At 53.3% G+C, this 21,698-nt stretch overlaps 1 protein-coding gene across 8 annotated transcripts; it reads right to left on the bottom strand.

The window, feature by feature from the left end:
• Positions 1-1,022: 1,022 nt before the first annotated feature.
• PI16 (peptidase inhibitor 16) lies at positions 1,023-21,673 on the bottom strand. Of its 8 annotated transcripts, none has more exons than XM_050985065.1 (7): positions 20,661-21,661; positions 17,952-18,189; positions 6,647-6,865; positions 6,267-6,376; positions 5,390-5,478; positions 3,036-4,997; positions 1,023-2,679 (listed from the first exon to the last, which is right to left on the bottom strand). In XM_050985065.1, exons 2-7 carry the CDS (start codon positions 18,102-18,104, stop codon positions 2,537-2,539), a joined length of 2,676 nt encoding a protein of 891 aa, XP_050841022.1. In that variant the 5' UTR covers positions 18,105-18,189; positions 20,661-21,661; the 3' UTR covers positions 1,023-2,536. The 8 variants fall into 8 exon arrangements, with proteins under 8 accessions (XP_050841022.1, XP_050841025.1, XP_050841026.1 ...); XM_050985068.1 differs by lacking the exons at positions 17,952-18,189; positions 20,661-21,661 and adding an exon at positions 9,308-9,732 and having other exon boundaries at positions 3,036-4,664; positions 4,731-4,997; XM_050985069.1 differs by lacking the exons at positions 17,952-18,189; positions 20,661-21,661 and adding an exon at positions 9,308-9,567 and having other exon boundaries at positions 3,036-4,664; positions 4,803-4,997.
• Between the last annotated feature and the right edge of the window lie 25 nt (positions 21,674-21,698).

Genomic DNA, 21,698 nt, shown 5'->3' with positions numbered 1-21,698 from the left:
TTTTCTGCTGCAAGGATCTCTATAAATAGGTCCTTGCACAACAGCCTGTCCCCACAAGTCAAAACCTCCAGGAAAACAAAACTCAAGGGTTTTCACAAGATTCACAAGCCCCACACCAGTGATAAAACACTGCAGTCCTGGAATTCTCTTGGTGGCTGATAATCAGCAGCAGTGTTGTGCCTCGATGGCTCTCAGCAGGGTGGGGGATCCAGCACTGCAAAAAAATCAGGGCTTGCCCGAGTGCCCTGATCTTGCTGGGAGGAGAAATGGTTTTCTGCTCTTGGTAGTGTTTCTAGGGAACTTTCAGGGAATGCCACACTGTCCTTCACAGTGATGCAAAAGCAGACAAGGTCCTGAAATGTCCCAGCTCTGAGCCCTCTCCCCTCACAGGCCTGAGGAGCAGCCTCTGGGGCTGGATTTCATCAGCTGTCCACAAGACACAGATGGATTTGTCCCCCAAGGCAGCTGGGCAGAGGAGCTCAGCCTGCTCCCAGAGCGTGCAGCAGCCACAGCACCTGGGCACGAGGTTATTTTTAATCTGATTCTGAACTACACCTGAGGCTGGCAGTGAAATAAAGCTCAGAACTGCAGGCAGGGTGTGCAGGGCGAGTTGAGCTGCCCAGTTCTCAGCGGTGCCTCTCCCAGTGCCATCTGCTGGTCACCTCCTGGCTGGGCTGGGCTGGGAGCTCAGAGCAGCCTGCAGGCAGCTGGGCTCCTGCAGAGGGGCTCGGGAGAAGGGGAATGAGGAGCTGCAGGGCAGCTCTGCTGGGGAAAGCAGGGGCAGGAGGATGGGGAAAAGCAAAAGGCAAAGTCAGATACCAGCATCACTCCCATGCTGATTCTGCCTCTTGAGGCCCTTTCCCCTTATGCTGCTCCCAGATGGATGTTCTGATGTGAAAACATGGCAAAAACAGAATCTGGGGACCTCTACTTGGAATTTAACTTTTTTTCTGTGCTGCAAAGAATAAATTGTGTTTAGGGTGTGAGAGGCTTGTGTTCCTAAAACAGGGAACCAGATGTGCTCCAGCCATATTTTTTATTTCTTATTTTTTGCTCTGAGCTCTTTTTCTCTTGCTTCCCTTGCCCAAGAATTCCTGGTGGGGACACATTTTAACTTTACACTCAGCTGGATGCTCAAGAAAAATTCCCTACGTCATCCTTGATCCCCATGGCCTCCTGCTGCTTTTACAAAGGTTTAAAAACATTAAGTTACACCCTTACAAAAGGCAGCACATGGATGCTTTTGGAAAGCCAAAAAACCCCTTCAGGACCCACAGAAGTCATATTGTCTTTTAGCAGTTCTATGTAAGCACATAATTAAGAGCATTTTAATAGTAAGTAGCTCCCAGGTGTCCAGATCCCCCAGAGAGAGAGAACAGACTTTGACAACAGGATTTATTCAGTGCATGCTCTGGGGATGCACAGGACAGAGCAGCAGTGGAGGATCTGAATAATGGCCTTCAGGACATCCTCCACCTCATCTGTAGGAAATGAAAGGTTGCAGTGACCAGAGAAGGGGCTGCATCTCCCCGTTATCTTCTGGCACATATTTCACACACCTGACTGGGAATCCTCAGGTGAAGGGAGGAGAGACAAACAAAAACAAAACACAGTGGCCCAGACAATGCCAGTGGTCCTGCAACAGGCCCAGGAGCCACCAATAACCTCTAACAATGTCACTTGTACCTCTGGAGCTCAGATTGTACCAACACAAGTGGGGACTTGTTCTCCTTGATCACACACACACAAAGTTACAGTCAAGAGGAATCTGTATCTAAATTCAAATACACTGAAATTATGCAAAGAATGAGCCATGCAGGGAAAAGCTACATGAAGGAGCTGGTGGCCTCTCTCAGCTCTGAAGGTTTCTCTTCTGTGTGTGCACACAGGTGCAAGCACAGGCGTAAAATGAATCTGGGGCTTGGGCTGCAGAGAGTGAGGAGGAGAGGGGAGAACAGCTGGGCAGTACTGGCCAGAGCTCCACCAGAACCAGGAGGAAACAGAAATCCTCAAAACAGCCACTCTATTTGGACAAGGAGGGAAAGAGGTAAAACTTGTCCAAAATTGAGACGGACACATCAGGAAGGGAAAAAGCATTTCTGCTGGAAAATAACCACCAAAGCCAACCACTGTGTCTCATCTACAAATACCAAAGCCAACCACCATGTCTCATTGTCCCCAAGTCACCCTGCTGTCCCCAGAGTCAGGCTGTGGCAGGGCCTGCCAGCCACATGGGCAGATGAGTAGGAGAGCTCAACACTTCCAGCCTGGAAATGGAAAAAGGAAAAAGGAGAAGCATCCAAGGTCACCAGCATTATGGCAAACACCTTCCTGCCCTCAGATCTCCTCAGGAAGGGGACAAAGTTCCCCCAGCACTGCCAGCTGCCCTTGGCTCTCCGCGGCTGCAGCAGAGAAGGCAGCGTAAGGAGGGAGTGTGTGAATTGTCCAAGGAGCTCCTGAGCCTGCCAGGGCTGTGGAACAACCAGCGCTGACAAAAGCCTTGGTGAGGGGTGCAGGGACAGCTGAGGAAGACCCTTCAGAGCAGAAGGCCCACCAGGATGGCACTGGGCAGGAGGAAGAGTGAAAAGCCCAAGCAGGTACTGGGGGCTCCTCCTCTGGGCAGATCCACACCTGTCTGGTCTGAGTTTGTCTCCAGTTCTTCTGTGTCCAGGGCACCTGCTGGAAGAAGAGAGGAAAATGTGGAGTTAGAGGGGAAGATCTGGCAGAAGAGAAGCTCCCACTCATGCAGGTGTGGCATGACGTGCCCCGAGGCTCCGTGAGGCAGCAGAGCTCTGCTCCAGGGAAGCTGTGCGTTAGTGGGAGCAGGCTGTGAATGGGACCATGCTGCAGGGACGAGACATCCAACCAGCCCCTCAGGGTTAGAGCAGAGAGTGAGGGAAAGGCTTGGTGCCACATACAAGAGGAGGATCCAAAGGACCAGTCTGACACTGCTCCTCCCAAGCCCTCTCCATGCTGCTTGGGGATCCCTGAGTGTCCGAGTGTCCATGCCAGGACAAACTCCACAGTTGCCTTACCTGAGAGGGAGGTCTGGAAATGGGGACTCGGCCCTTTTTTGTCTTTGGAGGATGATGTTAAGCGCAAGAACGTGGGCTCTTCAGGGCTGAGGACCACTGACTTGGAGGAGGTTATGAGCTCAGCTCTATTGAAACCTAGCTTCATCTCTGGAACAGCTTGGCTGAGGGATGGAGGTGGACTGGGAAAGGCTGATTTCTCCTTCCCATGCTCTTTGACACCTTCCTTTATTTCTGGGACTGATCTGGGGCTGAAAGCTGTGCCCATGCTTTCTAGTAAGGCTGGATCCTCTGTAGTGAAGGAGCTAAGAGGCTCTCTAGTGTCTGCCTCTGGAGATACTTTATAGTCTGGGTCTAAGGTGGGCTCAAAGGAAAGAGTGATCTCAGTTGCCTCAGTAGGATCAGGTCTTTCTGGTTCTGGCTTTGTGGTTGTGGCAGTTTTCAGTTGTGTCTTTGCTGTTGTGGCAGGTGCTAGTGTTGTAGCAGCAGGTGTTGGCTTGGCTGTAGTGGTGGTAGATGTTGGGGTGGTGGGTGTTGGTTTGGCTGTGGCTGTAGCAAGTTTTGGCTTAGCTGCAGTTGGGGTGGATTTTGGTGTGGTGGGTGTTGGCTTGGCCATAGTTGTGGTTGGCTTTGGATTGGCTGTAGGGGTGGTTGTGAAGGGGTTTGGTGTAGTGGGTGTTGGTTTGGTGGTGGTGGTGGTGGTGGTGGTGGGGTTTGGTGTAGTGGGTGTTGGTTTGGTGGTGGTGGTGGTGGTGGTGGTGTTTGTTGTGGTGGGTGTTGGTTTGGTGGTGGTGGTGGTGGTGGTGGTGGGATTTGGTGTAGTGGGTGTTGGTTTGGTGGTGGTGGTGGTGGTGGTGGTGGTGGTGGTGGTGGTGGTGGTGTTTGTTGTGGTGGGTGTTGGTTTGGCCATGGTGTTTGTTGTGGTGGGTTTCAGGGGGGTGGGTGTTGTCTTGGTGGCAGTGGTGGTTGTTGGCTTAGTGGCAGTGGTTGTTAGGGTGGGTTTTGGTGTGGTGGGTGTTGGCTTGGCCATAGTTGTGGTGGGCTTTGGCTTGGCTGCAGTGCTGGTGGCTGCTGGCACAGTGGGTTTTGGCTTGGCCATGGTTGTGGTGGCTGCTGCTGCTGTTGTGGGTTTTGGCCTGGCTGGGGTTGTTGGGAGTGTGCTGGCAGCTTTTGGCTTGGCTGTGCTGAAGGATGCCGGTGCTGGGGGTTTGGGCTTGGCTGTGGTTGGGAGTGTGGCTGTGGGTTTTGGCTTGGCTGTGGTAGAAACTGGTTGTGTGGGTTCAGATTTGGCTGTGGTGGACACTGGTGAGGGTTCAGGTTTTGCTGTGGTGTGTACTGGTGTTGTGGGTGCTGGTTTGGCTGTGGTGGGTGCTGGTGTGGGTTCTGGTTCAGCTGTGGTGTGAACTGGTGCTGTGGATTCTGCTTTGGCTTTAGGCTCTGGTTTGGCTGTGGGTTCAGGTTTAGCTGTGGGCTCTGGTTTAGCTGTAGGCTCTGGTTTGGCTGTGGGCTCTGGTTTGGCTTTAGGCTCTGGTTTGGCTGTGGGTTCAGGTTTGGCTGTGGGCTCTGGTTTGGCTGTGGGCTCTGGTTTAGCTGTAGGCTCTGGTTTGGCTTTAGGCTCTGGTTTGGCTGTGGGTTCAGGTTTGGCTGTGGGCTCTGGTTTGGCTGTAGGCTCTGGTTTGGCTGTGAGCTCTGGTTTGGCTGTGGGCTCTGGTTTAGCTGTAGGCTCTGGTTTGGCTTTAGGCTCTGGTTTGGCTGTGGGTTCAGGTTTGGCTGTGGGCTCTGGTTTAGCTGTAGGCTCTGGTTTGGCTGTGGGCTCTGGTTTAGCTGTGGGCTCTGGTTTGGCTGAGGGCTCTGGTTTTGATGTGGGCTCTGGTTTGGCTGTGGGCTCTGGTTTGGCTGTGGCTGGGGTGGATGGCCTTGCCTTTGTTGTCACAGAGGCCGGAGTGGTCTCTTCTACAACGAGTTCTGGTGAGAGATGAAAAGTGCCGTGGGTTAGGGCTGGCTCAGCTCACCTCAGTGGATCCCCTGCACTAAGCAGGACCAGCAGAAACCAACGAGGGGCTGAAACAGCAGCTGACCCCTCTCAGGTCACTCTGGGCCATCCCCCACTCTGGGGTTCCCAACCTGGACACATCTCATGGCCCTCACAACCTCCTGCCCCACAAGGGGCAAATAATGTTCCCTAACAGGGTACAAGCCCCTCCTTATCTTGAGGCACCTCTCCTGTCTCATGGTCCAGCCCTGGAACTGCAGTTCAGGGGCTTCCTGACAGCTCCAGGAGGGTTCAGAGCTCAGACCAGCCTGGGGTCTCAGTCCCAACAGCCCCTCCAGGGCCATGCATGGCTCTGCTCACTCACCACACAGGTTGTTCACGCAGACTGTGTCCATGGGGCACATTTCACATGAGGGTCCTTCCATGTAGGGCTTTTTGCCTTTCATGTTACCCCTGGAGGGAGAAAATGCCAAGATAAAGAAGACATGAGGAATGGGGAAACACCCATCCCAGAGAAGCGCTGATTCAGCTGGGATATCCCAGCCAAGGCAAAACTTGGGATTAATGTAGAAAACAGGTCTTGGCCTCCTGCCATGGCCTATCAGGGCTGTTCACTCACCAGCCTGACCCCAAGGCAGCTAAAGCTGCCCTCAGACAACTCCATGGAGCAGATCCCTCACCCCCCTCAGAACAGAGCAGGGGATGGATATTGGGACAGGGAATTCTGTCTCATTTCTTCTCCAGACCCCAGGAAGGTCTGCAGCCACCAGCCACTCTTGGTGCTCTCAGCAATTCCAAGCAAGTGGTGCCAAGGCTGGTCCCAGGGCTGGGAAGGGGGTACCCAGCTCTCCTCCTACGTCCAACCCTTCCTGCTGCTGCAAAAGGGCTTCTCCACCCCAGGGAATGGCTGCTGCAGGCAGGGAAGAACAAAGCCCAGGGCAGGGAAGAGTTTGTACCCTCAGCCACTGCCACCTCAGCCCTGAGCAGCTCTCGGGGAAGAAGGTCCCTCCCTGGGTGTGTTCCAGGAGCTGAACCAGCACTCAGCAGCCACAATCATGGGCCAGGAACTCCAGACAACCCTTCCTTAGTCTGGGACCAACCCAAGATAACAGAAGCATTATTTGGAACTTCTATTTCTGACCAAGGACAAACCCTGCTGTGACATAAGGGCTGAAGTCAGGGCCTTTCCAGCACAGAAACCCCACTGAGATGCACCAACCCATGCAGGGGCTAGGACTTACGGGGGATAATAGTTGCAGACAAGCAGGTGCATGTTCTCTGTTTCGATTCCATCGATCTTCTCACAAAAATGTGCCCCGCAGCCGATCTGATGCGTGTTTGACCAGACCACCTAAGGCAAAGACCAGGGTGGAGATGAGGGGATTGGGTGAAGGCAACCTGACCCCTGGCCTTAAATGCTGCTCCAAAGAGCAGCCTAACCTCCTCATCCCACAGAGTGCCCCAGATCCCACATCCCCATGTTGCTTTGCCATTCAGGACCCACCACCGTCTCTGCTCCTACCCAGGCTGTGAAGAAAAGCTCAGACTTCATTTCCCTGTCTGAGAAAACCTGGCACCCAGCTCTGCTGAGCAGCCACCCCTCCATCCCAGCAGCTGGTACCTGGGTGTAGTGGCCACACATCTGCCCGGGGACACAGGTGGATGTTGTAAAGTTGTAGAACTTCTCCTCCCCGTTCCAGTCTTCCACGGCGAATTCCAGTTCCAGGGTTGGGGCCATGGCAAAGAGGTTTTCTCCCCGTCGGCCTCTCTCCTTGTTGTGATCCCAGATGCACTTCTCTGCATAGGATTGAGCAAGGGCCTCCAGCTCCTTGTCCCAGGTCTGAAAGGAGTTTGTTGTCAGCACACAGGGAGGGACACTGAGCTTTCCAACAGGAACAAGGCACTCCCCAAGGACCCCTGCACTGTCTGGCCAAAGTTTCCCCATGCATGAGGAAAATTCAAACCCCTACCCAGCACAGTCCTCAGGAGAGGGGAGCTCCATGGTTAGTCCCAGCACAAACTGAATCTTGGCTTATGGGTCAAACAGGAGAAGGTCAGGGCACCAGCACGACTCTCACAACCTCTCCTGGAGCTCATCTAACACCATCATGGAACATCTTCAACTCAGCATGGAGAAACCATGAAGTCATGGAAGAAAGAAGGAAACCCACTGTGGGTCACGCCAGAGGGGTCTGGGGCCATCCCTCCTCACCCAGGGTGGGGACAGGAGGGGAATGGGACACATCTCTCCTGGCAGCTGAACAAAGCCTGGGAGCACAGGCTCCTGGAAACATCTGCTTGCCTGGAACTGAGACGTGGCCGCCTGGCTGCCAGCCAGGAGCCCCCTCTGGAGCGGCAGCGGCCCCGCCACCAGCTGAGCCCCTGGCCACAGGGATGTGCAGGAGGAGGAGGAGGAGGAGGAGGAGGAGGAGGAGGTGGTGGAGAGCTTTTCTCTCAGGGAGGCATATGGGGAATCCTGCATTGCAGCTGTTTGGACCATCGGTGATGGAGAGAGCAGCTTGGCTCTGCAAACAGGGTCCTGTGGGGGAACCTTCCTGGACAGAGCCAGGGCTGGATCCAAAAGGTGCCAGACAGGAGGGCATGGCACCACTGGGGTGTTGAGGGGATGAGGACAGGCCTGAAGGCACTGGGGGAGGAAACACCTGGATGGGACTCAGAGGGTTGGTTCAGCTCCCACCATGGCCCCAAGCCACGCTGACGGAGATGGCTGCAGACCCAATTTGGGGAGCACACATCCCTCTCCCTCTGACACAGAGCTGGGCTCCATAAACACGGGACTCACACCTGCAGATTTGCCTCATTAGTAGAGGGGCTTTAGGCTACAGATTCCCACCCCTTCAACTAAATATTTCCAAAGCAATAAGGCCCATGTCCCAAAAGGAAGCACAGAGTGACCTCAGCCAGGCACAGTGCCACGGCAGCAGGTGAATCCAGAGCAAACTCAGCCCAAACAAAGGTCCCAGGAGGGAGGTGAGGACGGTGTTCTCATGGAAAACCTCTGCTGAGGAATCGTCAGGGCTGCTGTGAGCTAAACATTCGCTGGGCTTCAAAATGAAAAAGCTTTTGGCCCCAGACCAAGAGCAGGTCCTGTGTGTTCAAGCAGGAGCAGAAGCTGCAGAGGAAGCACCTCAAAGCACAGGGGCTGCAATCAAAGATTCAGCCAGGAGCAGCCCCCACAGGTTTGGAATTGACTTGAGGACCCTAAGAGATCATTTCCCTCAGGCTTTCCCTAAGACTTTGGCTCCAATGCCCTGATAGTCTGAGTTTCCTGAGCCTGGTGGGTCCAATGGGATCATGGTGCTGAGGGTTCTGGCTCTGTCCCCTTGGATTCTGCAGTCACTGGTCAGGCCATCTCTCCCCGAGTTTAACTTTTTGCTTCTTCTAATTTTTAAGGTCCCACTTACCAGCCCACAAAGGTTTTATACATTTTGGGCAACTTCTGGGCCAGGCAGGGAGGTGTCCTCCAAGCACACTGTGACCCAAAGAGGAAAGGGCTCCAACTCTCCATGATAAACAATTGTCCTTGTCTGTGTGACTTGCAAACAGTGAGGAAAAATCACATGTGGTGCAAGACAAAACTTCATAGCCAAGTTCTAATCAAATCAAGAGTCTGAGCAAGACAAAAAGCAGCACCAGCACCAAGCTTGTTTTTGGACCTACTGCAAGTCCCACTGATGACCTGACTTGATTTCCCCAAGCAAAATAGGAGATCCTGCAACTCCAAGACACCAAGTCATGGCGAGGATTAGGAGTGTGATGAGCCCAAATAACTGAAAGACCTTGACTGACAAGCTGACATTCCCTCCAATAGATAAAAATACCTTCACCTGCAAAGGCAAATAAGAGCACTGTGTGATGTCCCACACAGCAGGATTCCCCCACCACCTCTTGGCAATGACCATGACAAAGTCTCCAGGTCATGGCACCTGCTCATGGCACAGTCTCACCTGCCCTTCCTGCCATCACGGAGAGCTCCAGCAGGCACTCGTGAGTGAGAGCTGCATCACTCTCATGGAAGAGCATCTGGGGACTCACATCATGCTCAGGAACTTCCAGAAAATGATCAAAGACAACTCCAAAGATAAAGGAAACTCTTTTCTTTAGAGGCAGCTCAGGGAACCCCTCCATTAACACCTACTTGTAACCCTACATGAGAATTGCTCTGCCTCCCCTAAGGAACTCCCTGATCCCTCCTGGCATTAAGATCCAGCCTTGGACCACACAAACACCCCAATATTCCTCTGTAATAAAAGCCACTCACCATCTTCATCATAGCCTTGGCAGGAGGAGACACCTGGGAGCGATATTTATTATGCTCATCCAAGATGATCTTCTTCTCTTCATCACTCAGGCACCAGCTCAGCTCCAGCACTGAGAGCACCAGAAGAACGGGAGGAAGACCTGAGCTCAGCATCGTGCAGGCAGCTTCTGCTCTCAGCAGCCCACGGCTCTGGCAGTCAGATTTAAAGCACCTCCCAAAAGCAAGGAACACCCAACAGCTTGAAGATTGGGGAGGAAATGTATTTATTAGAGTTTTGGAGCCATGCAGAACACACCCATCTCACATATCGGCCTTGATGGAGAGGCAGCAGTGCCAACGACCACGCAGGGTCCTCTCCCTGGGACAGACCCTGTTCCTGAATCCCAATCCCTGGACTGGCATTCTTCATCCAAGCCTCCGCTGCTCCAAACCTCAACCATCCCCTGAGCCCTCAGTTACGGGTCCTCTCTTCTACCTCCTGTTCCATTCCTCCTAATCTGTAACAACAATCCCGCAGCAATTGACAAAGCCCTGTTTTCACACGGGTCTTCCCCCGTGCCTGGAATGCAGCTGCGTTAGAAACAAAGGCAGCGAGATGCAATTGCTGAGAGCAGTTTGCAGCACAGCAACTCCCCAGACAGAGCCAGAGCCCACCTCGGCCAGCCCCGGGTCTGTGATGGGGGAACAGCATTTGGCAGCTGAGGAACAGCCCCCTGGGCTGCCCAGCCTGCTGGCAACAGGGACAAGCTGAGGGCTGATGCCTCTTCCCTGAACCATCAGGACAGAGGGGAGCAGGAGAGGAAGAACAGGGTACAGCGCTGAGATGGCCCCAAACAGGAGAGCTGGGAGTCTGTGGCTGCCCTCGGGGCTGGCTGGAATAACCAAACCATGGCTCTGCGGGGACAGGCTCTGCTCCCTCCCGCAGACACCTGGAGGGTTCAGCACTCGTGTCCCGCAGCCCCCGCGCCGGAGCCGGAGCCGCTCTGGCCGAGCCCCCCGGGCTGCTCCAGCCTCGGTTCCTCATCTGCGATTGTGCAACCGCCCGGCCCGGCTCCAGGAGCTCCGCTGGGATCGCAGCCTGCTAGAGAGGATCAGCGGGTGGGCAGCTCTGAGAGCCGAGCCAAGTTAATCACACGCCGCCGGCTCTGCCTCCCCCTCCCCAGTCCCCAGGCAAGGCTTTGTCGGGTTTCCTCCGGTTTTGGGCCACACGGATCACCTCTCTCACCACAGCAGCTCTGCTGCTGCCCCCCAGATCTCGGAGCTCTGTGTATTACTTTGTCCTTCATTAGCCCTGAGGTCGGTCATGCCCTCAATTTCCCAACAAATCCTGCAAGTGGGGTCTGAGGCCAAGATCTCACCAGGTCTTCAATTCAGATGTTCAAACAAGAGATTCCTGTGTATTGCTAAGGCAAATCTGTCTCTTGATGGAGACAACTCCACACATTTGCTGTTGGATCTCTGGAGACCTGGAGAAACATCTAGAAAACATCAACACAGGCTCCAGCTCCTGCTAGCCAGCTCACCATGGCCTGGCTTACAAGGAACAAGGCAGTGCTGAGAATCACAGAGCCATGGAATGGTTTGGGCTGGGAAGAGCCTGAGAGCTCATCTCATTCCAATCCCTCTGCCATGAGCAGGACACCTTCCACTAGACCAGTGCAGATGCTGGTCTCTCCAAAGGTGATGTGGAGATGCAGGGCCAAGCTCCCCATAGCCCCTGGCACTACAGCACCCTGGCTGAGCCCTGCAGGAGATAACGTGGCCACAAGGATGAAGGAAATTGGGATGCACAGAGCTTGTGGTGAAGAGCAAACAGCCCTGGAGGAGTCATCACCAGGGCATGTGGCTCATGGGGAAATGTAAGAGCTGATGGCTTTGGCAAGTGCAGGGTGGCTGCCAAAGGGGTGCAGGGCCATTTCTCAACTCCCAACCTGCTCTGACAGCTTTTTCTGGAGCCAGTGTCTGAAGCATCAAGATTAGCAGTGCAAGGCCCAAGCCCCACCCTGGAGCTGAGACACTCGTGTCCAGCCGGCATTAGGTAAGTGTGTGTGGAATGCAGCTTTCCCTCTGCTCACTCAAGGAACAGCCCGTCCCCCACCCCGGGGAGCAGCAGCCACTGCATGGGGACAGGGACAGGAGCCACACACCAACACCTGACAGGCTCTGCTCCAGCCTGCTGGCTCCAGAGTGGCCCCACTCTGCAGCACAGAAGTGACCAAGCCTGGGCTTCTACTGACTCACATCTCGAGGGTCTCCAGTGGGGCTGGCCGGTGTCTAACAGGCTCCTGCACTGCTGTGGGAGTAACAGGATCTCTGAATTTTCTCCCTACTTGCCCTGGTTTATGAGCTCTGGAGGAGTTTATCGTCTTCCACACTATTTATTCATTCATCCATTCTATTATTTAAAAGTGCTGGGACACAAGTGTTGACGGGGAATTCCTCTGAGCTGGGCAGGGTGACAGTGGGGTATTGTCCAAATCAGCACAGTGAGTGCCAAGGAGAGCTGAGGTGAGGGAGGCCATGGTGAGACATCCCATCTGTGACTCATCTGATTGTGTCTGTCACCACAATGCCTCAACAGCTGCAGGAACAGCCCCATTCCCACCCAGTTCCAGCTCAGCGGGTCACTAGGAACACCAGACTCCTTAGGGAGGTCCCAGTCTCCTGCAGCCTTTCCAAGGATCTGTGAAACTGGAGCTCAAGATGAGGAAAATGACCAGGGCTCACTTGCAGCTCTTTGGCCAAGGTATCAAAACCTCCCAGTTTTGCTATTGTGGGTTTCCCACCCTGGCAATGCAGAAGGCGTGATCACCACTCCCCTCTGGCAGCTGAAGACAGGACCTACTCTGGGAGCTGTGCTGCAGACTTGGCCAAAATAGATTCCTTACCCCAGGAGAACTGCCCTCCTGTTTTAGTTTTGCAGATGGTTGCAATGGCCTGGAAACAGGACCTGGGATAGAGGGAACCCAGCAGGTGAGGTTGATAAAGAAGCCAGGCCTCACAAACACCACAAATGCCACCATTTCACCCCAGTCAGCACAGCTGATGCCAACCCCATAAATGGAGTGGAAATGCTGCAAAAGGCTGCCTTGAATGTCTGTGTGCACTCCCCTGTGCACCACACCAAACCCTGCCCTTGCCTAAGCCCCCAGATTCAGCCCTCAGCCAAGCCCCCCAAATGCCTGTGTGGGCAGGCTCAGCCCTGCTGTCCCGGGCAGCAGGGCAAGAGGAAAGCGGATTTCCTTCTGGGTTGGACTTTTCTGCTGCAAGGATCTCTATAAATAGGTCCTTGCACAACAGCCTGTCCCCACAAGTCAAAACCTCCAGGAAAACAAAACTCAAGGGTTTTCACAAGATTCACAGCCCCACACCAGTGATAAAACACTGCAGTCCTGGAATTCTCTTGGTGGCTGATAATCAGCAGCAGTGTTGTGCCTCGATGGCTCTCAGCAGGGTGGGGGATCCAGCACTGCAAAAAAATCAGGGCTTGCCCGAGTGCCCTGGTCTTGCTGGGAGGAGAAATGGTTTTCTGCTCTTGGTAGTGTTTCTAGGGAACTTTCAGGGAATGCCACACTGTCCTTCACAGTGATGCAAAAGCAGACAAGGTCCTGAAATGTCCCAGCTCTGAGCCCTCTCCCCTCACAGGGCTGAGGAGCAGCCTCTGGGGCTGGATTTCATCAGCTGTCCACAAGACACAGATGGATTTCTCCCCCAAGGCAGTTGGGCAGAGGAGCTCAGCCTGCTCCCAGAGCGTGCAGCAGCCACAGCACCTGGGCACGAGGTTATTTTTAATCTGATTCTGAACTACACCTGAGGCTGGCAGTGAAATAAAGCTCAGAACTGCAGGCAGGGTGTGCAGGGTGAGTTGAGCTGCCCAGTTCTCAGCGGTGCCTCTCCCAGTGCCATCTGCTGGTCACCTGCTGGCTGGGCTGGGCTGGGCTGGGAGCTCAGAGCAGCCTGCAGGCAGCTGGGCTCCTGCTGCACAGCTGGTGCTGCCGAGCAGCAGAGCCACCAGTGACCTGTGACAGCATCACTTGTATCTCTGGAGCTCAGATCCTACCAACACATGGGGATTTGTTCTCCCTGACCACACACACAGAAGTTACACATCAAGCAGGGTCTGCATTTAAATTCAAATACACTGAAATTATGCAATGAAGCCGTGCAGGGAAAAGCTACATGAAGGAGCTGGTGGCCTCTCTCAGCTTGGAAGGTTTTTCTTCTGTGTGTGCACACAGGTGCAGGCACACATGAAAAATAAATCTGTGGCATTGGAGTGACTGAGGAATGGAATATGTGCCAGAGAGCAAGAGAGAGGGAGGAGGAGAGAGGGAGGAGGCAAGGGCTGCAGAGTGTGAGGAGGAGAGGGGAGGAAAGCTGGGCAGTACTGGCCAGAGCTCCACCAGAACCAGGAGGAAATAAAAATCCTCAAAAAAGCCACTCTGTTTGGATAAAATAGGAAAGAGATAAAATATGTCCAAAACTGAAAGAAACACATTTGGAGGGAAAAGAGTATTTCTGCTGTGCACTCATCCTGACAAACACCAAAGCCAACCACCATGTCTCATTGTCCCCAAGTCACCCTGCTGTCCCCAGGGTCAGGCTGTGGCAGGGCCTGCTGGCCATATGGGTTTGTGGGTGCGTGGGAGAGCTCAACACTTCCAGCCTGGAAATGGAACAGAAGCCAGGAAAAAGGAGAAGCATCCAAGGTCACCAGCATTATGGCAAACACCCTCCTGCCCTCAGATCTCCTCAGGAAGGGGACAAAGTTCCCCCAGCACTGCCAGCTGCCCTTGGCTCTCCGCGGCTGCAGCAGAGAAGGCAGCGTAAGGAGGGAGTGTGTGAATTGTCCAAGGAGCTCCTGAGCCTGCCAGGGCTGTGGAACAACCAGCACTGACAAAAGCCTTGGTGAGGGGTGCAGGGACAGCTGAGGAAGACCCTTCAGAGCAGAAGGCCCACCAGGATGGCACTGGGCAGGAGGAAGAGTGAAAAGCCCAAGCAGGTACTGGGGGCTCCTCCTTTGGGCAGATCCACACTTGTCTGGTCTGAGTTGGTCTCCGGTTTTGCTGTGTCCAGGGCAGATATAGAAGAAAAAGAAGACAAGATGAAGTTAGAGGGGAAGATCCTCTTTAGTGAAGGACCTAAGGGGCTCTCCATTGCCTGCCTCAGCCTCTGGAGATGGGTCTAACTTGGGCTCACAGGAAAGAGTGATCCCATTTGCCTCAATGGGATCAGGTCTTTGTGCTCTGGCTTTGTGGTTGTGGCAGTTTTCAGTCATGTCTTTGCTACTGTGGCACCTGCTGGTGTTGTAGAAGCAGATATTGGCTTAGCCAGAGTTGTGGTGAGTTTTGGCTCAGCCAGAGTTGTGATGGGTTTTGATGTTGTGAGTTTTAACCTGGCTGGGGTTGTTATTGGGAGACTGGTGGCAGGTTTTGGTTTGGCTCTTGTGATGGGTGAGAGTACTGGGGGTTTGGGCTTGGCTGTGTTTGGCAGTGTGGCTGTGGGGGGTGGCTTGGCTGTGAATGTGGTTGGAAGTGAGTTTTTGGATGGTGGCTTGGCTGTGGTTATGGTGGCCTCTGATGCTGTGGGTTCTGTTTTGGCTGTGGCTGTGAGTTTTGGCAGGGCTGTAAGGGTGGATGAAAGAGATGCAGAGATGAAAAGTGCAACAGGTGAGGACTGGCTCACCTCAGCAGATCCCTGCACTGAGCAGGACCAAGAGAAACCAATGAGGGGCTGAAATTGGTTGAGCTGAGCCCTCTCAGGTCACTCTGGGCCATCCGCCACTCTGGGGTTCCCAACCAGGAGACATCTCATGGCCTTCACAACCTCCTGCCCCACAAGGGGTGAAAATGCTGCCTAATGGGGTACAAGGCCCTTGACCAATCCTCCTCATCTTGAGGCAGTTGACCTCTGCTAGGAGTAGCAATTGCTCCTGATGTCTCATGGTCCAGCCCTGGAACTGCAGTTCAGGGGCTTCCTGTCAGCTCCAGGAGGGTTCAGAGCTCAGACCAGCCTGGGGTCTCAGTCCCAACAGCCCCTCCAGGGCCATGCATGGCTCTGCTCACTCACCACACAGGTTGTTCACGCAGACTGTGTCCATGGGGCACATTTCACATGAGGGTCCTTCCCAGTAGGGCTTTTTTTCATTTATCTCACTCCTGGAAGGAGAAAATGCCAAGATAAAGAAGACATGAGGAATGGGGAAACACCCATCCCAGAGAAGGGCTGATTCAGCTGGGATATCCCAGCCAAGGCAAAACTCGGGATTAATGTAGAAAAGTCTCCTGCCATGGCCTATCAGGGCTGTTTACTCACCAGCCTGACCCCAAGGCAGCTAAAGCCAGGGCAGACAACTCTGGGGGGGTGAGCAGATCCCTCACTCCCCTCAGAACAGAGCAGGGGATGGACACTGGGGCCTGGACTTACGGGCGATAATAGTTGCAGACAAGCAGGTGGTGCATGTTCTCTCTTTCCATTCCATCAATCTTCTCACAATAATTGCTCCCACAGCCAATACGAGTTGTTTCTGCCCAGACCACCTAAGGCAAAGACCAGGGTTGAAGGTGAGGGGACAGGCTGAAGGCAGTCTCTCCCCTGGCCTTAAAGACTGCTCCAATATCTTCTTCATCTCCAGCATGTGCCCCAGATCCCCATCCCCACGTTGCTTTGGCATTTAGGATCTTCCCCCTTGCCTCTGTCTGAACCACCTTCCCAAGGTCATATATTGCAATGCCACAGCTTTCCTACCATACAGTCTACCCAGGCAGAGCATCATCACCTCTGCTTTGGTCTTGGAACCATCCATCCATCCATCCATCCATCCATCCATCCATCCATCCATCCATCCATCCATCCATCCATCCATCCATCCATCCATCCATCCACTTACCACCACCATCACTTCTCCTCCTTGCTCCCACCCAAGCTGTGAAGAAACACTCAGACCTCATCCTTCTACCCAAGACAAGTTGGCACTGAGCTGGCACTGCTGAGCAGCCAAAAAAAGGGCTGCAGAGCTTGTCTCAAAAAAGTTCTTCTCCAAAAGGCCACTCATGACTGACACCTTGCCCAGGTCTCCCTCCATCGTTGTGAATCCTACCTGGTTCCCTGTTCTTTTGCAAAGATTTTGGGAGGAGCTGGGGCAGTGGTCCAGCTCCTGTCCCAACAGCCCCTCCACCCCAGCAGCTGGTACCTGGATGTAGTTGTCACACGACTGCACGGGGACACACTCGGATGTTGTCAAGTTGTAGAATTTCCTCTCCCTGTTCCATTCTTCAATGGCCAATTTTACATCCAGGGTTGAAGCTGTAGCAAAGAGGTTTAACCTGCCTGGGCCCCCGTTCTGGCCCCACTTGCACTTCTCTGCTTGCTTTTGAGCATCAACCTCCAGGTCGGTGTCCCAGGTCTGAAAGGAGCTCAGAGTCAGCACACAGGGAGGGACACTGGGCTCTCCAACAGGAACAAGACACTCCCCAAGGATCCCTGCACTGTCTGGATGCAGTTTCCCTGTTCATGAGGAAAATTCAAACCCCTACCCAGCACAGTCCTCAGGAGAGGGGAGCTCCATGGTCAGTCCCAGCACAAGCCTTGGTTTATTGGTCAAACAGGAGAAGGTCAGGGCACCAGCACGACTCTCACAACCCCTCCTAACTCATCTAACACCATCAAGGAGCATCCTCAACTCAGGGTGGAGAAACCATCACAGTGCTGAGGGTTCTGGCTCTGTCCCCTTGGATTCTGCAGTCACTGGTTAGGTCTCCTCCCCCTGAATTTTTGGCTTTGTTTGGTTGTTAAACTCCCATTTCCCAGCCCACAAAGGCTTTACTGATTCTGGGTAGCTTCTGGGCCAGGCAGGGAGGTGTCCTCCAAGCACACTGTGACCCAAAGAGGAAAGGGCTCCAACTTTCCAGGATAAACAGTTGTCCTCCTCCTCGCCATAATTTGCAAACAATGAGGAAAAATCACATGTAGTGCAAGATGAAACTTCATAGCCAAGTTCTAAACAAATCAAGAGTCTGAGCAAGACAAAAAGCACCAGCTCTAGAGCTTGGTTTTGCTCCTGCTGCAACCACATGTGATGTGAGACCTGATTTGATTTCCTCAAGCAGAATAGGGGATCCCTCACATCCACAGCAGCTCTGCACAAGGCATGGGTAGGAGTAGGAGCATGATAGGCCCAAATAACTGAGAGACTTGACCAACATGTTTGAAGTTGTTGAAAATACAGAGCACTGTGTGATGTCCCACACAGCAGGATTCCCCCACCACCTCTTGGCAATGACCATGACAAAGTCTCCAGGTCATGGCACCTGCTCATGGCACAGTCTCACCTGCCCTTCCTGCCATCACAGGGAGCTCCAGCAGGCACTCGTGAGTGAGAGCTGCATCACTCTCATGGAAGAGCATCTGGGGACTCACATCATGCTCAGGAACTTCCAGAAAACGATCAAAGACAACTCCAAAGGTGAAGGAAACTCTTCTCTTTAGAGGCAGCTCAGGGAACCCCTCCATTAACACCTACTTGTAACCCTACATGAGAATTGCTCTGCCTCCCCTAAGGAACTCCCTGATCCCTCCTGGCATTAAGATCCAGCCTTGGACCACACAAACACCCCAATATTCCTCTGTAATAAAAGCCACTCACCATCTTCATCATAGCCTTGGCAGGAGGAGACACCTGGGAGCGATATTTATTATGCTCATCCAAGATGATCTTCTTCTCTTCATCACTCAGGCACCAGCTCAGCTCCAGCACTGAGAGCACCAGGAGAACGGGAGGAAGACCTGAGCTCAGCATCGTGCAGGCAGCTTCTGCTCTCAGCAGCCCACGGCTCTGGCAGTCAGATTTAAAGCACCTCCCAAGAGCCAGGAACACCCAACAGCTTGAAGATTGGGGAGGAAATGTATTTATTAGAGTTTTGAAGGCACATGGGACACACCCGTGTCACATATCAGCCTTGATGGAGAGGCTGCACTGGGGCTGGTGCCAACGAACACGCAGGGTCACTCTCCATGCCTGAATCCCAATCCCTGGACTAGCATTCTTCATCCAAGCCTCTGCTGCTCCAAACCTCAGCCATCCCTTGAGCCCTCTGTTATGGGTCCCCTTGTTTACCACCTGTCTTTTTTCTCAATCCCAGAATAGCTGAGGTTGGAAAGGCTCTCTGGAAATCATCCAGTCCAACCCCTCTGCAAGATCACCTGGAACAGGTGATACAGGAACATATCCTGGTGGGTTTGGGATATCTCCAGAGTGAGAGACTCCATAACTCCCTGGGCACCTGCTCCAGTGCTCTGCCACCCTCCACGGACTGAATTTTTTTCTTGTCTTGAGGTGGAACTTGTGTTTTGAGCTTATGGCCATTGCTCCTGGTCCTGTTGCTGGGCAGCACTAAAGAGTCTGACAGCATCCTCTGACACTCCTGGATATATTTATATGGATTGATGAGATCCCCCCTCAGTCTTCTCTTCTCCAGACTAACCAGGCCCAGATCCAGCAGTCTCTCTTCATCAGAGGGATGCTCCAGTCCCTTAGTCTTTATGACCTCCATTGGACTCTCTCCAGTAACTCCTGTCTTGAACTTGGAGACCAGAACTGAACACAGATATGGCCTCTCCGGGGCAGAGCAGAGTGTAAGGATCACCTCCCTGACCTGCTCACCACACTCTTCCCAATGCTCCCCAGGATCCCATTGTCCCTCCTGGCCCCAGGGCACACTGCTGGCTCATGGTCAACACACGGACCCCCTGGTCCTTCTCTGCAGAGCTGCTCTCCAGTAGGTCACTCCCAGCCTGTGCTGGTACCTGGGGTCATCCCTCCCCAGGTACCAGCACCTGCACTTGCTCCTGTTGAACCTCATTAGGTTTCTCTCCATCCAACCCTGCCGCTTGTCCAGGTCCCTCTGAATGGCAGCCCAGCCTTCAGGTGGATCAGCCACTCCCCCAGTTCTGTACCATCACCAAACCTGCTCAGGGTCCATTCCATCCCTTCATCCAGGCTGTTGATAAACAAATTGGATAAGACTGGACCTAGTAGTGATCCCTGAGGAATGCCACTGACTACAGGCCTCCAGGGATTCTGCTCTGCCCACAACCCTCTGAGCTCAGCCACTGAGCCAGCTCTTGGTCCACCTCACTGTCCATTCATCCAACTCATATTTCCTGAGCTTATCCATGGGGATGTTACAGAACAGTGTCAAAAACCTTGTTGAAGTCAAGGCAGACACCACCCACTGCTCTCCTCTCATCAACCCATCCTGCCATGCCATCACAGAGGGCATCAGAGTGGTCAAGCAGGATTTCCTCTGGGTGAATCCATGCTGACCACTCCCAATAACCTCCTTTACTTTCAGGTGCTAGGTGATGATCTTCAGAATGAGCTGTTCCATCATGTTTCCAGGGACGAAGGTGAGGCTGACTGGCTGGGAGTTTCCCAGGTCCTCCTTCTTGCCCTTTCTGAAGACAGGACTTAACACTGGCTTTTCTCCAGTCATTGGCCACCTTTCTCATTCTCCAGGGTTTTTAAAAGATGATGAAGAGTGGCTAAACAACAATTTCTGCCAGCTCCCTCAGCACCTGTGGGTGCATCCCACCATGGATTTATGGGTGTTAAGTCTGCCTGGCTGATCTCTCTCAACTTTCTGGGACCAAGGGGAAGTTTTCCTTTCTCCATCCATCTTACTTCACACATCTGTGACTGCTGAGGGCTGCTCTCAGCAGTAAAGACTGAGGCAAAGAAGGTGTTGAGTAATTTCACCTTCTCTGTGTCTTTCATGCCCAGGACACCCAGTGGATTCAGCAGCAGCCCCACATTTTCCCTAATCTTCCTTTTGCTGCTGATGCACTTGGAGAAGGCCTTCTTCTTGTTCTTGATATCCCTTGCCAGACTCAATTCCAAGTGGACTGTAACCTTCCTTGTTGCATCCCTGCATACCCCAAATATGTTCCTATAGATCTCTCATCTGCCTGTCCCTTTTTCAACATCCCATACATTTCTTTCTTCTATTTGAGAACTGCTAGAACCTCCCTGCTCTTCCATGCAGATCTGCCCCCTTTGCTTGATTTCTGGATCATGGGGATACACTGCTCTTGAATTTGGATGCTTGAATATTGACCAGCTTTCTTGGGCCCCCTTCCCTTCTAGAGCCCTATTCCATGGGATTCCTCTAAGTAGGTCTTTGGAAAGATTAAATTGACTCTCTGGAAAATCAGGGTTCTAGCCCTGCTACTGCTTTTCTTCCCACACAGGATCCTCAGTCTCACCATAACATGGGTCACCACAGCAAAGGCTTTCCCCACCATTCCCATCTTCAACCAGTCCCTCCTGGTTTGGCAGTACAAAACAGAAACACACCTTTCCTCCTAGGCTCCTCCACCACTTGTATCAAAAAGTTACTTTTAATGACCTGCAGGAACTTCCTGGACTTCCAGCCTGTGCAGGGCTGTGTTATCTCTCCAACAAATATCAGGATGGTTGAAGCTCCCCAGGAGAATCAGGACCTCTGACCATGAGGCTACTTCCAGCTGCCCAGAGAAAACCTCATCAGCTTCCTCCTCCTCAGAGGTGCCCTGTAGTAAATACCCACCACAGTGCCATCCAAATCTGTAACAACAATCCCACAGCAATTGACAAAGCCCTGTTTTCACAGAGGTTCTCCCCTATTCCTGGAATGCAGAGTTAGAAATGTGTTAGAAACAAAGGCAGCGAGATGCAATTGCTGAGAGCAGTTTGCAGCACAGCAACTCCCCAGACAGAGCCAGAGCCCACCTCGGCCAGCCCCGGGTCTGTGATGGGGGAACAGCATTTGGCAGCTGAGGAACAGCCCCCTGGGCTGCCCAGCCTGCTGGCAACAGGGACAAGCTGAGGGCTGATGCCTCTTCCCTGAACCATCAGGACAGGGGGGAGCAGGAGAGGAAGAACAGGGTACAGAGCTGAGATGGCCCCAAACAGGAGAGCTGGGAGTCTGTGGCTGCCCTCGGGGCTGGCTGGAATAACCAAACCATGGCTCTGCAGGGGCTGGGTATGTGCAATGCAGCTTTCCCTCTGCTCACTCAAGGAACAGCCCGTCCCCCACCCCAGGGAGCAGCAGCCACTGCATGGGGACAGGGACAGGAGCCACACACCAACACCTGACAGGCTCTGCTCCAGCCTGCTGGCTCCAGAGTGGCCCCACTCTGCAGCACAGAAGTGACCAAGCCTGGGCTTCTACTGACTCACATCTCGAGGGTCTCCAGCGGGGCTGGCCGGTGTCTAACAGGCTCCTGCACTGCTGTGGGAGTAACAGGATCTCTGAATTTTCTCCCTACTCGCCCGGATTTATGAGCTCTGGAGGAGTTTATCATCTTCCACGCCTCAAAGTTTGGCTACAATCAACTGGATTGTGAAGGAAAG

This window comes from Serinus canaria, chromosome 26 (assembly GCF_022539315.1).
Source record: "Serinus canaria isolate serCan28SL12 chromosome 26, serCan2020, whole genome shotgun sequence".
Lineage (NCBI taxonomy): Eukaryota > Metazoa > Chordata > Aves > Passeriformes > Fringillidae > Serinus > Serinus canaria.
The sequence above is the reverse complement of the archived record's forward strand: the minus strand, read 5'-3'. Positions and strand labels throughout refer to the sequence as shown.

Excerpts from the sequence above, each read along its gene's own strand:
- PI16 (XM_050985065.1), bottom strand. The coding sequence starts at position 18,104 with ATGCTGAGCTCAGGTCTTCCTCCCGTTCTCCTGGTGCTCTCAGTGCTG. Across the intron at positions 5,479-6,266 it reads GTCTGCAACTATTATCCCCC|GGGTAACATGAAAGGCAAAA; the intron begins GTAAGTCCTAGC and ends TTCTCCCTCCAG. Across the intron at positions 4,998-5,389 it reads CTGCGTGAACAACCTGTGTG|AACTCGTTGTAGAAGAGACC; the intron begins GTGAGTGAGCAG and ends ATCTCTCACCAG.